Consider the following 15,448-nt stretch of genomic DNA (forward strand, 5'->3'; position numbering starts at 1 on the left):
AAGAGCCTGCTCCTGTGCACCATCCTCCAGGTGGTGGAAAACTGTAGATATCCTGTCAGCCTTTTCTTCTCTGGGCTGAGCAGAAGCCATTTCCCAGAGGTTCCTGAATGCCAGGTTCCCCCCAGTCCTCTCACAGCCTCACTGGACTGTTGCTGCACTTGCTGCAGTTTGTTGCCCTGTCTTTCCCTGGAGGGCTTGAACCTGGACACAGTATTCCAGGATGTGGGTTCATGATTTCCTGAGCATTTATTTTGTCCCATTATCCAGGTTGTTGATGAGGGTTTTAACCAGGATTGGCCTTTTTCAATTCCTGAAGCTGAAAATTATAAATTGAAGTTACAAGTTTTCTACTTATAACCAGCTGCAAGTTAGACTGTGAACTTAGGCTTGAAGACTTAATTTTAGTGTCATATCCTACCACTTGGTTTTTGAGTATTTTTTTTCTTTGCACAGTTTAAATTTGCCATTGTAATGATGGGCCGACACCAGTATCTCAATGAAGATGAGTATGAAGTGAACTTGAAAGATTTTGAGTCCCAACCTGGTAAGTTGTCAAACAACCTCACTTTTCTTTTGGCCTGCTGAAGCTGCTCTGCCACTTGTTATAATGTGTTCATCCTTAACTCAGGATGCAGGAAGAGTTTGTTCTTTTTGCATGAATTACATGAGATGTAGTGACCAAGCAAGTATTTATATACACCAGTGTGCACACTGAGCAGTGTTACATGAATGTGTTAGTCCAAGAAAATGTATTTTATAGGCATATAGATAAATGATCTGTTTCTTTTTGAGTTCAGAGATTGCATGTGCATCACCAAATGGGTCCAGTGTCAGTATAACACACTTTACAGCATCAGTTGCACCTTGTCTTTATTGTTCATCTGCCCCCTTGCATATTTGATTCTTGTTTATTCTTTGTATCCTCAATGAACCTGAAGATTCTAATAAGAACATTAAATATGTCAATTAGATGCTGTTTAGATTTTTTTTCCATAAGAAATGAGTCACCAAGGTACAAATTCAGCTCCATTCTAAATTTGTCTCTGGATTGGCTGTCATCTAGTTTACTTGACTGACATTTAAACCTCTGTTTTCTTAGATATTTACACATGGGAGAAACCAGGTTAATCCTTCAGGTGTTCCACCACAGGAGTGTTTTCATAGCCATAGCATGGGTTGGGCTGGGAGGTGCCTTAAAGATCATCCCATTCCAGCCTGCTGCCAGATGCCACACACCAGACCAGTCACACAGGGCCCCATCAAAGCTGGCCTTGGACACTTCCAGGGCTGGGACAGCTGCAGCTCCTCTGGGCAACCTGCAGCAGTGCTTCTAAATCCAAATCTCTCCTGTTCCTCTTTGGAGAGTTCTATTTGGGAATGGCACCTTTGCATCCACAATCAGGGATCCATTGAAACCCTTGAATTCATTGGGGTTTCTTCTGCCAGCTTAGCTGAGTGTTCCTCTCTGTGAGTTGCACTGACTCTCTGCTGTTCTGTTTTTCTGACAATTAGGAATTCTGATTTTTTATTGGCAGGTTTTGCTAGGGTTGAGCTTTCTCTATTTTTCCCCAGCTGTGCTCTGGTTTGGTGTAACAGCTGTAAAGAAATCCTGTAACTGTCCATTTATTTCAAAACCTGCAGAGAGTTAGACATGTGTTATTACTTGCAGGAGCCTAGCAAACAGTCCTTTTGTTGTGTGGGTAGCACAGGCAGGCTTTGGCTTCCAGAGCTGAGTGTCTGCAGCTGCACAAGTCACCCCAGAGCCCAGGAGTGTGTCACAGTCACCTCTGGGCACTGCTGGTGGAGGCTCTCTGGATGGTCAGCTTGGAGATGGGCATTTCTCCAGACAGACAAACTCTCTCTGCTGTGGTCAGAGCAGGCAGAGTCCTGATTTTATCCATCCCTCATGGGTCAGGGAGGGAAAGGCAATAGTCTGGAATGAGCTGCTGGCCTTGGTGAGCAAGGCAGAGCCAGTGGTGCCAAAACAGCTTGAAAAACCAACCAGTGACCAGGTCAGAGGCACAGAATGTGGAGAAGGGAGAACTTGAACTGTTTGTAGGAATTGTAAGGAATGTAAGAGCAAAAGGTTTTTATTTGAGAGTTCATGGAATTCACCCCTGTGAGAAAATATTGCTTTGATAGAATTAATTTCTCCAAATGCCAGCTTTTAGCACACACTGGACTGATGGAACCAAAGCTGGGGCACTGCACAGTTTGATTGGTGTAGCTGATGTCAGTAGTGTCCCTCTGCTGTTGCCAAGGTACACCAAGTATAGCTGTGACTGTGCTGGCACCAACCATGTAGGATCTCATTTCTTTCTTCAGAAACATTCAAATTCTCCCACTAAGATTGGCAGTTCTCTTTTAATTTGATATTGACCATTATGTCAAACAAGAAAAAAAACCCCAAAATAATTTTGATTGAAGAAAATATATCACAAAATGCAGATGCAGGCAACCAACAAGGTCACATGTTTTATGCTTTAGTGGTTGCAGCTGATGGCTTTGAATGTAGAATGTACTTTCTTTGCTGGGGGCCTCTTTGGTTTCTGCCTTTATCATTTCACTTCAAAGAACATTGGATGCTCTGCATTGAGAACATCTTAAAAGAGAATTTCTCCCATTTGCAAGAAGTATGTGGACTGTGGTTTTTCATTAAAATTAGCAGTAGAATAAATAATATTGGGTTGAACAAATGAAAAAAAATCTGTATATTTTCTTTGCAATCTAAGTGACTAGGGTTTTTTCTTAGAAAATAAAGAGGAGGGTCAGTTTCATGATTTCTTAATTAGCATTATTTGCATTTTACATGAATTAAACAGATATTTCCACTAAAACCAGATGATAGGGATAGCAGAGATTATGGCAAATACTGTTGGTTGTCAAATGCTGTTTCAATGGCAGATCCTCCCTGTTTGAAACAGGCTCAGCACTTTGGTGAGAGCTGGTACTGTGATGTGCCTCTGGCCATAACAGTGCTTATCTTGCTTTAGCACAGCCTTCACTGCTGTGAAGTCCTGTAGGTGACTAAGAAGACAAAAAGCAGGTACCTGCTGCAGAAGGAGCTGTGAATGTGCTGCTGGAAGGAAAACCCTGCCCCTCTGGCTGCGCACTCCTCTGCCCTCCCTGTGGACACTGTGGGCAGGGCACACAGGACTAGGTTGTGTAATGGAAACATTTTTCCAATTTAGTCTTAAAACTTCATTATTTTTTTCTCTTTTCTTTTCTAGGCAACATGTCTCATCCAAGGCCATGGCTAGGGCTTGACCATTTCAATAAAGCCCCAAAGAGAAGTCGCTACACTTACCTTGAAAAAGCTATTAAAATCCATAACTGACTTACTTAACCAGATTGTCAAGGCAAGGGACAAAAATAAGTGTGTGTGTGCACCTTTTTAACAACTGTAGAACTTTGGTACACGTGCACTATATCTGAAGTCTTCAGCAAGAGGATTTGCTGCTGATGTTAATTTTATTTTGTTGAGGCTGTTCAGTTTGGCTTCTCTGTATCTATTGACTGCCCTTTTTGAGCAAAATGAAGGTGTTTTTATAAAAGCTTGGATGCCAATGAGAGTTATTTTATGGTAAACGTAATGCAAGGCAATTGTCAGCATAATGAGGGAAGAGTTTAGTAGAACAGTTGACATTGGCAAAATTATTTGTCTGTAGTACGTTTATAGATGGCATAAGCTGACTGGCTGCCCTTCCCATGTGGTGTTCACCATCACTGCAGCTAGTAAGTCTTATGTTTAGACTCACATCAGATTTATTTCCTTCAGTTATACTTTAAATGACATTTTTGTGCATTTGTAAATGCAAAAGAAAAACTCACATCATCAATAAATAGCAATCTCTACTTTATTGTGTACATTGTTGGCACTTATTCGGGATTTTTGTCTCCTCCAGCTTCATAGAATCTTTTTTAATAAACTAGTTTTCATTTAATTTAGTCAATACTGTGCATCCCGTTTTACCAAGTGGATGCCCCGAGTCCTAAAAAGAGATATTTGGGTCTTTTTATGAAATTTCCAACCACTGAGAAATACCGTTGTGATTGATTATGCCATCTCCTGGCAAATAGAATGACACTCAAAAGTTGGCAAAAGCAAGTGAAAAGATTATAAATATCATTAATTTAGTTACCATGGGAAGAGATGGGGAAAACACAAGAACTAGCCTTTTAGCACAGAGGGCATGCTCACTAGTGTTTAGTAAGCTGTTGACTTTGTATAAAAAAGGAGGAAAAAAAACGAAAAAAGAAGAAAAAAAAACTGAAAAAAGCAATTGTATATTTAATGAATGAACATGTACAATTTAACACTTGGAGGTTAATTTTATTGGGTGAGTCTGCAAGTGAATTTCACTGATGTTGATATTCATTGTGTGTAGTTTTATTTCAGTCCCCAGACTGCTTCCTTTTCTTTGGAGCTAATGCCAGCCGCGTGTCTAGTTTTGAGTGCAGTAAAGATAGAATCAGCAATTCACACTTAATTTTACATTCTTTTCCAGTATTTTATTTTGTTTCTGTAGCCGCAGTGTACAACTCCTCTTCCTGTATATTGCCTTTTTTTGCTGGAAAATGTTGTATGTTGAATAAAATTTTCTATAAAATTTTTTTTGATGAGTGATGACATGGACATTGAAGAAGATTTCTCCTCTCCTTGGAAATAGAGTTTTGGGAAACGTTTTCATTAATGAGATTTTGCTAAAGGTGTGGTTTTCTTTTTCCTTAAGTGTTGACAATTGTATAATTCTCATTTGTTGTTTTGGGGAAACTTTGTGGGGGTTTCTGTTTAATAGTTTTGGGGTTTGGAGGTTTTTGTGGGGTTTGGCTTTTTTACATCCTAACTAGTCACATTTGAGTTTAACAAATAAAAGGTTTTCCAGGAAAGGAGCCATGTACAAAAAAGACAAATGGAAAAATTATTTTACTAGTTTGTTTGTAAAGCTTGTAGTAGAGTCTTTGTGGTAGACTGGACTCTGCCTGCCTGTAAAAAATTTTGTGGTCCAGATTCTCAAGTCTAATATTATAAATGGTGTAAAGTGAAATCTGGAGTCTCTAAAGGTAAGGTCACTTCATAGAGTAATAGATTCCCTCTGTAACGTGTTCCCTGTATTCATAACCAAAACAGAAGGTGCAAGTTCTAGGAATGTTTGATTCTTGTTTTAGTTTGTTTCTTGCAGTGCTTTTAACTGTCTCTTATTTCCAGTCAAGGCAAACTAGTTGTTTACTTTTGTTTTGCTGTCTGTGTGTGTAGGTTAGCATAGAGGGAAGTGCTTATCTGGCATGCCTTAAGTGAGAAAGCTTTCTTTGCTTTGCATTTCCACAGGCTGGTGACAACTGCACCATCCCAGGGCTGGTTTTACTGGTACTTGGATTGTCTCTGCAGGCTTTCAGTAAATGTCAGGATTGGTTTCCAAACTGTTCCTGTGAATCAGAGGCTCTGGTCAGCAGTAGTAAGCCCTAATTCTATTTAGCATTGTTTAGACTGATAGGAAATTGAGCTTGTATCTGAATGTCACTAAGTTTTCACATTCATTTATGGGATGGTGGCAGTTTTTAGGGACTATCTTAAGAAACGTAATCCTTCCTGTTTCAGAAGAAAAAACAGTAGATTTTGGGTGCCTTTTGGGTTTTAGATGACTGGATTTTATGTGCTTCAGTATTTGTGCTATTCCTATGCTAGTTTGGTGATGTCCATACTTTGAGGCATTCCATATGCAGTTTTCAATTACTGAAGGATTTTCTGGAAAAAAAAATGTTTTGGAGCACATTGTACTTGTTACTGAAGTAACTTGTGGAAATACCTATGAAGAGGAGGACAGGAGGGTTTCTCAGGTGCAGTATGTTTGTTTAGTTCATTGAAAAAAATTTACAAGAATACATTCTTCAAAATTGCCATGCTTTCCATTTCTTTATTTAGATTTTGGAATTATCTGGATAGTAGACAGTGAATGCATTAAATTAAGGTAATGGTAATATAAGTATTAAGCAATAAGGATGTAATTTCATGGTACACAGCATCAGAGCAACATGTTAACAGCCCATCCAAATTCTCCCTAGCAAAACAGAGCGTGGTTCCTGTAGATTTACATAGTGCCTTTTATCCTAAAGGAGTCCAAAGCATTCTGTGCAATCTGAGCAGATCACACCAGTGAGAGTTGCTGACCAGAGAGTGCTGCCAGCCCCAGCCCCTTCACCCGCCCAGGCTGGCCCAGGCTAGCACAGCCACCCGGGCAGGACGAGCAGAGCGAGCGCCTCCCGCACCCCGGATCTACCTCAGCTGCTGCCCTCCAGCTCCTCCAGGATCCCCGTGCCAGCGGCGTCCCCACCCATGCCAGCGGCGTCCCCACCCGTGCCAGCAGCGTCCCCACCTGTGCCAGCAGTGTCCCCACCCGGCCCCGGAGCGTGGGGCTGCGCTGGCGGCAGCGCCCATCGGAGCCACGCCGGGGGGTTGCTGTGTGAAATCCTCTGTGAGCAATCGTTTTCTGTAGGAACTGTACATATTGTAAATAAAATAGCCCGGGGTAAGCACTGCTTTGGTGTCTTGGCTCTTCGTTCTGTACAGGAGTGGGAGTTACAGCTCTTGGGTCGCTCAGAACTCAGGGAGATTTTGGTTAGATCGAGTAGATGAAGTTTACAAAATTCAGCTCAATTGTGTGTTAGGAGTGGCATTAATAATGTAAGGTGTGCTGGCCAGAAGGTGTTGTCATTCCATTGCAAGGGTTCTATTGTCATTTTATTGCAGAGGTTCCATATTGCTGGAGTTTCATACCTCTGTGATGTTTCTTGTAGGCAGCTCTGGGCACTGACTCTTCCTTCTTCTCACAGTATCCAACTGACTCCAGTTCCCCTCAACCCACCAATCCCCACTCTTTTATAACACTCTTCTTATTGGCTACAGCTGTGGCCTGTTAAAGTCAGGCCTCCTAATCTTTAATAATTAACCCAGCTGCAACTCTTTAGCAGGTAAGATTACTTGCTGTATTACCTTTATTTACTTATATTCTATGCCCCTACAAGAAGGTAAATTCTGACTTGTACTTCAGCTTCCACATTTTGAGCCTGTGTTTTTCCTGAAGCATTTTGGTACTGCGGTGCAGAGTGTCACTGTTTGGTGTGAGAGCAGCAAGTGTCATTGATTGTTGGCTGTTAAACCTGCCTGGTCTTAGGGATCAGAAAAAGGGGGAAATGTTCACATGTGATATGTCCTAATCCGGCTCCAAATCTGTGTTCTATTTAATTTCTGTCCCAGGTTAATTAAATTAAATTTGCTATGCTGGGAGCTTTTATTTTTTATTAAATAGTTGTGTAAAACTATTGTACTTATAAATAGTGGTGTAAAAATGTCCTGGCTACTTCTGTTAAATACCTCTTGCACATCTCAAGTCATATATTTATGTAATTTCTTTGCTGTATGTATGTACGTGTGGATTTGGGGTTTGCACCTTTCCTGATTATGTCACTGACTTGGTGCATTATTTACCACTAATTAACAGCAACACTTGTGGTTTCACAGCCACATTTTAAAATAGAGAAAAATCTTAACATCCTAAAAAAATGTGTGAATTGGTAAAACCTGTTGTGCTGCCATCTGTGTGCCTTCCATCCTTGAGGGTTTGTGTTCCATCAGGTCACAGCAGGTTGGGTGGCTGTGGGGGACAGTCCCTGACCTTGGTACAGAGGAGGGAAATCTGTGGCAGCTGCTCTGGGGATGGCTGGGTGTTGAGGGGGCTGTGGAATGTTGGCTCTGGGTTTCATGTAGGGCTGGGAAAACGTTGTTAAACAGTTTTTACATGTATTGGTTATGGTTTTTCACCTCTCACTGTCTGAAGTCTGGGGTTTCTGTGGTCTAAAGGCTGCAGTGGTGCAGGTGTTGAAATAAAAATCGTGCATATGCCCAGCCCAGTTTAAGGGAGCTGGGATCAGCTCAGTAGGGGCAGTTTGTGGTGCAGGCTGTGACAGATGGCTTAGGGTCACAGGACTGGTGGCAGCGCCGTTCCTGAAGCTCTTTTCTAACAGTTGCCTTCAACCCCAGTGTCCAGCAGCCAGACCTTGCCTTTGCTGTGTCCTGTGCCAGCCGCCGGAGGAGCCGCTGGGGGCTCTGACCTGACTCGGTGTTCCTGCCCCTTTCCCGGTGTCCCTGCCCTTGTCCTTGACCCTGTCCCGGTGTCCCTGTCCCGGTGTCCCTGTCCCTGTTCCTGTCCCGGTGTCCCGCGGGTGGAGCGCGCAGTGCGCCCCGTGCCCAGCAGGGGGCGGTGGCAGGCGGTGCCCCGGGACGGCGGCCACGGTCAGTGAGTGACCGGACAGGGACAGGGACCCTGCCCAGGGACAGGGGCACTGCACAGGGACAGGGGCACTGCACAGGGACAGGGACACTGCACAGGGACACTGCACAGGGACAGGGACACTGGACAGGGGCAGGGGCACTGGTCACTCCACAGGGACACTGCACAGGAACAGGGGCACTGCACAGGGACACTGCACAGGAACAGGGGCAGTGCACAGGGACAGCGACACTGTGCAGGGACAGGGGCAGTGCACAGGGACACTGCGCAGGGACAGGGACACTGGTCCCTGCACAGGGACCCTGCACAGGGACAGGGACACTGGCCATTGCAGGGACACTGGTCACACCAGGGACAGGGCACTGATCACAGCACAGGGACAGGGACACTGGTCACACCAGGGACCGGGCACCGATCACAGCACAGGGAGCGTGGTCACACACCTGCACAGTTTGGATTAGGATCTCTTTCAGCTCTTTAGGTGCCCGTAGTGCAGGGTTGGGGAGCAGCCCCGGTGCTGCTGCCCTGCATGCCCTTGCCCTCATGTGTGCCAATGTGAAAGCACTGATGATGTTATAACATGGAAGTGCACGAGTTTCTTCTCTTCCTCTGTTTATTTTTCCAGCCAGCAATAAGCTGCAGCAGCTGCTGCTGCTGTCAGTGGTGAGAAGGGTCTGGGCACCTCCTGGGCATTGTAATTGCAGGTATTTGATTGCACAAGGTAAGGGACTGTGAAGTTCTGTGTGAAGGTGAAGTCTAATAAATCCTGCTTTGGGAGATGATGCACTGCAGTGAGAAGGCTGAGAGGTAAAATAAAGACCTTGTGTTGTGGTGACTTTTTTTAAGCTGTGCTTGCTGATTTTTCTTCTTTGTGTGTTTGCCTTTTGCATTGTACCTTGTTAATGTGAAGGGGGTGTCCCAGTGACCTGCATCTCTGCTCTGGGTGCAGCAGGGCATGGCAGCAATGCACACAGCAGATTTGCCAGTGTTGTGAACAATAACAGGTTTATTTTCTTACCTCATACATAACAGAGTAAAGACAGTCTCATAACTTAGTGTTTTGTTAATAAATAATCAGCTACACTGTACCACCCACAGCCCTGCAGGGGTAGATCCTGCAGGGAGAAGAGCAGAGAGAAATGAAATCCCAGCCAGTCAGTTCCAGTGCAGAGAAGGTAAAAGCTTCTCTGAAACATCCATGTCCAAACTTTGGGTAGTGGTGGGCTGGGAGGTCCAGAGGAGTCTGTGTCCCAGCTGGGTGGGAGATTTGAGAGGATCTGAAGAACTCACCAGCTGGAAACTTCACAGCACAGGGCAGCGAATCAAACAGAGCATAAATTAAATGATAGTGCAAATTAGTCTTGAAGTGTTTTTTTGTTTTATAGCCAGTCCAACCATATGGTGCTAAACTGGAGTTTACCAGGTGGGTTCACCAGCAAGGGAGCTGCAGAACCTAAGCATAGTCCTGGGAGTTTCCTAGCAGTAGTTTTATGTGCAGAATCTTATGCCATTAGGAAATAGAGGCTTTACAGCATCTGGTTGCATAAAGTTTGTTTCTATAGTCTTTTGTATCTATAAATGTGAAATTGGCAGTATGGACAGTAATGATCTGCATCCTTGAAGATCTTGATGAAGAGAGGGACGAAGCAGCATCCGAAGCAGCACCTGGAGCCAAAGGGGAGATGGACATGCACAGAATGATTTCTGCCTTCCCTTTCCTGCTGGCCACAGCTGTGATTTCCCCCTGCCTTGTTCTGTCTGCCTTTTCACTGTGTGAATCCTCTTCTTTCCCAAGTCTATTAAGGTTTAAAATATCTTCCAAAAAATTTATCTTCGCTTCTGACGTATTCATGAGTCTGTTCCTGAGCCTGATTCTAAATTACAGTTGGGAAGGAGACAGTGTTGTACTAATTTCTGCTTGTTTTATGAAAAGTGAAACATACTGGGATAAATTTAGCAAGTTTGCATCCCCTGTAGCCATGATCACTGTATCTAGAAAGGACAGGATGGCTTCTCATCAAGTGGAGAAGGGCAAACTGTCTGTATAGGCACTAACTAGAACTTTGATTTTTAATTACTCATTTTTAACCTTCTGCTGTGCTGAATCTGCACAGTGACCGTGAAAACTTACCCAACCATGCAGAGGCTGGTGCACAGGAGGTAGGAGAGCTTGCCCAGTCTGTAGGTGACCTGGGTGGTGATGTGCTGGCGGCAGGAAGGACAGATTGTGGATGTTGGTTTGCTGGAGAAGATCCCTGCCACGATGATGGGAGGCTGGGGCACCAAATAAACTGAGTTCAGGAGGAGAGGAGAAGCAGCCAAATTAGAAGCACAGGAAATATTTTGCAAGTTAAAAAGCCTAAATTCAGAGAATGTGGGTTCTTAACGTGGCATCCATGTTATTATTGTTGATTTCAGGTGTATTTCTAAGAACCACTGTGCTGTTTCTGTGTGTCCCCACCACCCTCTGTGGATGTACTCTGACTCTGAGGGTTTCTCTTCTGATATTTAAAATGAAATGAAAATCCTTGTTCTCCCTGAAGAAGAGATTTGAAGGAGGTTGGGGAACTTTCTGGATCAGCTTTTCAGTAGTTATGAGAAAGTCATCAAAGCAGTTTCTCTTACACCTACAAAACAGCTGTAGGTGTTTGTAGCTACAGCTGCTGGTGCTGTTCTCACTTAGTCTCTAGCTCATGTTTTTGCAGTCTAGACTTGACTGTCTTATTCCCTGAGGGGCACACCCCTTGTAGATACATGAAGGATATTTTTTTCAGAAATGTTTTCAGTAAAAAAATACCATTTTAAGGATCCTAAATCATGTTTAGGGTACAACTTCACACTGTAGCCTGAGGCAAAATGTGAGGAGTGGGAAGGTATCTGTTAGATAGATAGGATAGAGCATGTCTGAGTTCAAGTGCCTTCTGGTTTTAGGGATATTTAAAAATGTGTCTCCTTTCCTCCTGTATGAGGTGTTACTGACTGTTCTTCAAAGCCTCTCCTCAGCAAATCCTTTGAGATTCTCCACTTCATAAAAGTGACTAGAACAGGAACATTGGCCTTAAAATTATTTGTTCTGAGAGCCCTGGCTTCTGGCCTTTTTGGTTTGGTTTGTTTTTGGGGTTTTTGGGTACTTGTGTAGATTGGCTAATGCTGGACAATCAAGTCTGAATTCCTTGCATTATTATCCTTAGCTTATCTTTTGACATTTCTGTGGAAATTTTCCAGCTTATGAGGTTGTGGTTGTGTCAGCAAAGTCCCACCCTGTGTGTGGATGTTCACACCAAGCCCATTTCCCTCCTGCTGTCCTGCCCTGTCAGAGCACAGCCCTGGCCTTACCCGGCTCCTCCACGATGGTGGTTTCTCGGTAGGAGTAAGGTGGGGGAGAAGGATACTCATAGCTCCCTGTGCAAAGAAAAACCGGGCAAAATGTGTAAGGAACAGCAGCTTCTGGCTCCCAAAAACCCTTGGGGTGAGACAAGAGGGGCCTGCAGGGAGTGCCAAGTCCAGCACAGGGGGAAGCAGCCACAGAAGAGCTGCAGTGGCTGCTGGCCTCACTTTTATAAAAGCTGAGAAACCAAATGATTTCTTATGAAAGGCAGCAACTCCATCATTGCAGCATAACACTGTCATGATATTCAAACTTAATTTAAGGATTCCACTGATAAAGGACCCACAGCCTACCTTCTAGTGGTAGAATTACCACTTCTACCTTCAGTGGTAATTACCCTTATTTAGTATTTAGAGCCTTTTTACTAGTTCAAACTTAATCAGCTTTCAACAAAGATATTTCCTCACACTCTGTTCTAGAAAGAAAAAAAAAGTTAAAATATCTTTTTCCTTTTGCTTTGGGAGAAGGGAAGCTGGTGACTAAGACACCTCAAGCTTTTTCAGTTCTTTTGCTAATCTTTCAAATTAAGAATGCAATCAGCCTACCTGAGGTGAAATAAATGACTGTATTAAAAAAATACATTCATGAATACATTCAAAATAAATCTAAGTAAAAAGCTTTACAGCCAGCTGGCGTGGATGTGGTACCAAACAGGGCTGCTCTGGGACAGGAGGACAAAATCTGAGAGAAATCTTGGTTGGTCAAGCCTGGACAGCATTGGAGAAACTCTCACCCCAAGGCAGAGCAGCCCTAAATCCAGCCTGTGCTCAAACCTTTCACAAAGGATGTGGGTGCAACCAGGGAATGAATGAGCCCACAGGGATACAATGGAACATAAAACCAGGATTTTCCAGAGTGGGATAAAATATAGTGGCAAAGGTGAAAAAAAATGTTAGCAATATTTTCTTGAATGGCTTGCCAGAAGTGGTAGAGATTTGCAATGGCATTTGGGGTTTGTGGTGGTTGGCTGGTGTTTAGTTTTTGGTTTTGAGGAGTTTTCTGTTTGGTTTTTTTGTTTAGTTTTTAAGGGGGTGTTATTTGTAAGGAAAAAAATGTAAAAAAAAAAAAATCTGAAATAATTTCCTTCTGATTTAGAAAAGGAATGTGCTTAGTACAGGTGAGCTCCCACTTGCTGTGTGTTAGTGGAGGATCTGCAGTCAGGGCTGGGTGTGGGCACTGCCTGTGCCTTGCCTGAGTGGCTCCAAGTGAGACTCCTCCAGAGCCTCTTGCAAGCTCTGCTGAGCTTAGAAAAAGGCCTGAGAGATCTTTGAGGACAAAAATATTTACAGAGAGAGCTGATCCAAATGAAATATCTGAAAATTAGTCAGGTTTAGAGGCCCACGGCTGACACATCCATCATTATTGGTTACTGCCTCATCTCCCATTTGGATTTTTTCTCCAGCTCTGTCCAGTAAATGACAATTTCCTCAGCAGCAGGAAGGTAACAAAGGTACAATCACTGAGGATGGGGAGTGTTGTGAGGTGCTTGTGTGGGTGTGAGAGCAGTGCCTGGGGTTCAGAAGGAAAAGCCCACCCAGGAGAGCAGCAGCTCCTGGCACCTCCTGCAGCCCAGGAGCTGAAATATCCCTGGGCATCCCCCTGGGCAGGGGCTCTTCATCCCTGTAGGAACCTGGGGAGGGCAGCAGGGACAGTAGGGAAAAGGCCAGAACTCTAAAACTAGATGACAATTTAAGCAGGACACAGCCCATCCACGTACAGAGTTTGCTGGCTGAACACTTGCACGTTAGAAATATGAAAATATGGTAGTGATACAGCTGCAATAAAGCACGTGGTTTAAAAAAAAATATTAACTGAACCAACAAAAATATTTATTGCCATTAGTTGGAACTGTGGATGCTGAGAATTTTGAACTTTAAAGGCACAGGAACATTTTAATGATGTTTCTATTAGCAGACCCTATCCCCACCCGGGGGTTTATATGCTGGCACAGGCACTTTCTAAATCATCACATCCTGGCAAGGCTGGGCCCCAGATGTGCTCAGTGATGAGCTGGAATGTAGGGGGGTACAGTAGGGGTAAATGAAGGTGGTATAGAATGTAATCTTATCCCCTAAAGAGTTGCAGCTGAACCAATTACTAAAGATTAGGAGCAGGCCTGATGTTAACAGGCCACAGCTGTAGCCAATAAGAAGAGTGGTATAAAAGAGTGGATTGGTTGGCCAAGGGGGAACTGGAGCCAGTTGGGTGCTGTGAGGATGAGGAAGAGTCAGTGCCTGGAGGAGCTGCCTACAAGAAACATCACAGAGGTACAAAACTCCAGCAATACGGAACCCTTGCAATGTAATGGCAATGGAACCCTTGCAATGGAATGCCAACACTGGACACCAACCCCAGGGAGCCCCTGGGATCCCCTCCCAGCCCCGCTCACCGTCCTGGCCCAGCGGCGGCGCCGAGGGCTCCGGGTACCGCTCGGGGTGCGGCTCGTACATCACCACGGGCACCTGCGGCCGCTGCTTCTCCGCCGCCATCCCGCGGCTCTCCTGCCAGAGAAGGGCAAAAGAAAACCTCCCCTGAGGCTCACCTGCCAGAGAAGGGCAAAAGAAAACCTTCCCTGAGGCTCACCTGCCAGAGAGGGGCAAAAGAAAACCTCCCCTGAGGCTCACCTGCTAGAGAAGGGCAAAAGAAAATCTTCCCTGCCTGATTCTCCCTGCTCTAGGTTTGCCAGTGCTCCTGTAGCTCCTGCTTCTCACACTCGGGTGGTGCTCAGAGGGGAATTAGCAGTTCTCACACTGGTTTTTTGTAGGGTGGAGAGAGAGCAGTCAGCTCCTGTAACACTTCGTGATGAGGAAGGTGGAAGGCAGAAAATACCATCTTAATAAAAGAAATATCAGCATTTCTTTGTGCTGGGAAGCTAAGGGTGTTTCCCCAGAAAACGCTATTCAAAGAGTGCAAACTCGGGACTGAAAGAGTTACCTGTGCAGAAAAGAAGATTTTTTTTTCAAGTAATCAAAAAAAGGGAAGAGCACACTTGGAGCCCCTGTGAAAAACCTTCACGTGTGATTAAGTCAGCGCAATCAGCGGCAATTTGGATCCGTCTTTCTTCGGGTTGTTGTGCAAACTTATCAGCGTTGTTATCGTGACCAGTTTTGTCCTGTGAAACTATTGTCTCATCGGTAGGTGACAGGCTTTTGTTGGGAAACATCCTTATTATGGGTGACTGCGCTGCCTGAGGCTCTGAGCAGGATGAAACCACAAAATGTGTGTTTTGCAGGTGTTAGCAGGAGCTGATCCTCGCAATAAATGCGGGTGGGAGGAAGAGGACAGGGACAGAGATGTGTGTTTGTATCCCTGCCAGCGGAAAGGCGATAATTATTCCTAGCTGCCCCTTCAAGCAGTATTAACTGGTTGATTTCCTACTAATCAATATTTACTGGAAGAGGCCTTTGCAGAAAAAAGGGACAGCCTTTTTGCACAAGTCAGTGAGTGTTCTGGGGGAAAAGGGAAGTTTTGGGGAGAAAAAGGAGCACAGATGCACAAACTGCCCGAATGTGTGAGATCAAAGAAAAGCAGCAGAGGAATGGCTGGGCAAGGCAGGATGGTGCCAACAGGTCTGTTTGCAAGGGGTGTTGGAGGGGCAGGACAAAACAGGGAGGATCAGTAGTGCTGAGTTAAAGCATCAGCCCCTCAGGGAGAAGAAAAAAAACAAACAAAAAGGGATTTGAAAATATCACCAGGGAAGATGTGCCCTAATTTTCACAAATCTGAATGAATTGCAGGTGATATGAAAAATGGTAGCAGAATGAATCACCGA

General features: G+C 44.4%; 2 protein-coding genes across 4 annotated transcripts in view; one reads left to right on the forward strand and one right to left on the reverse strand.

The window, feature by feature from the left end:
• The window catches only part of USP7 (ubiquitin specific peptidase 7), a 70,074-nt gene extending 65,460 nt beyond the window's left edge, over window positions 1-4,614 (forward strand). For all 3 annotated transcript variants that reach the window (XM_054643821.2, XM_054643818.2, XM_054643819.2), the window contains 2 exons: window positions 454-544; window positions 3,231-4,614. In XM_054643821.2, coding sequence (XP_054499796.1) covers window positions 454-544; window positions 3,231-3,337 — 198 coding nt within the window. In that variant the 3' untranslated portion in view covers window positions 3,338-4,614. The remainder of the gene's footprint in view (window positions 1-453; window positions 545-3,230) is intronic.
• Window positions 4,615-9,844: 5,230 nt separating this feature from the next.
• LITAFD (LITAF domain containing) lies at window positions 9,845-14,165 on the reverse strand. Its single transcript, XM_054644087.2, has 4 exons — window positions 14,066-14,165; window positions 11,625-11,690; window positions 10,420-10,579; window positions 9,845-9,953 (listed from the first exon to the last, which is right to left on the reverse strand). The coding sequence occupies exons 1-4, from the start codon at window positions 14,163-14,165 to the stop codon at window positions 9,845-9,847; spliced, it is 435 nt and encodes a 144-aa protein (XP_054500062.1).
• Window positions 14,166-15,448: the final 1,283 nt, after the last annotated feature.

This window comes from Agelaius phoeniceus, chromosome 16 (genome assembly GCF_051311805.1).
Source record: "Agelaius phoeniceus isolate bAgePho1 chromosome 16, bAgePho1.hap1, whole genome shotgun sequence".
Taxonomy (NCBI): Eukaryota; Metazoa; Chordata; class Aves; order Passeriformes; family Icteridae; genus Agelaius; species Agelaius phoeniceus.

What these genes read in the sequence shown, in the direction of transcription:
- LITAFD (XM_054644087.2), bottom strand. Translation starts at nt 14,165, where the DNA reads ATGGCGGCGGAGAAGCAGCGGCCGCAGGTGCCCGTGGTGATGTACGAG. An exon ending in CACCATCGTGGAGGAGCCGG is followed by an intron (nt 10,580 to 11,624) that starts GTAAGGCCAGGG and finishes TCCTGAACTCAG; the next exon opens with TTTATTTGGTGCCCCAGCCT. An exon ending in ACCAGCCTCTGCATGGTTGG is followed by an intron (nt 9,954 to 10,419) that starts GTAAGTTTTCAC and finishes CTTTGGCTCCAG; the next exon opens with GTGCTGCTTCGGATGCTGCT.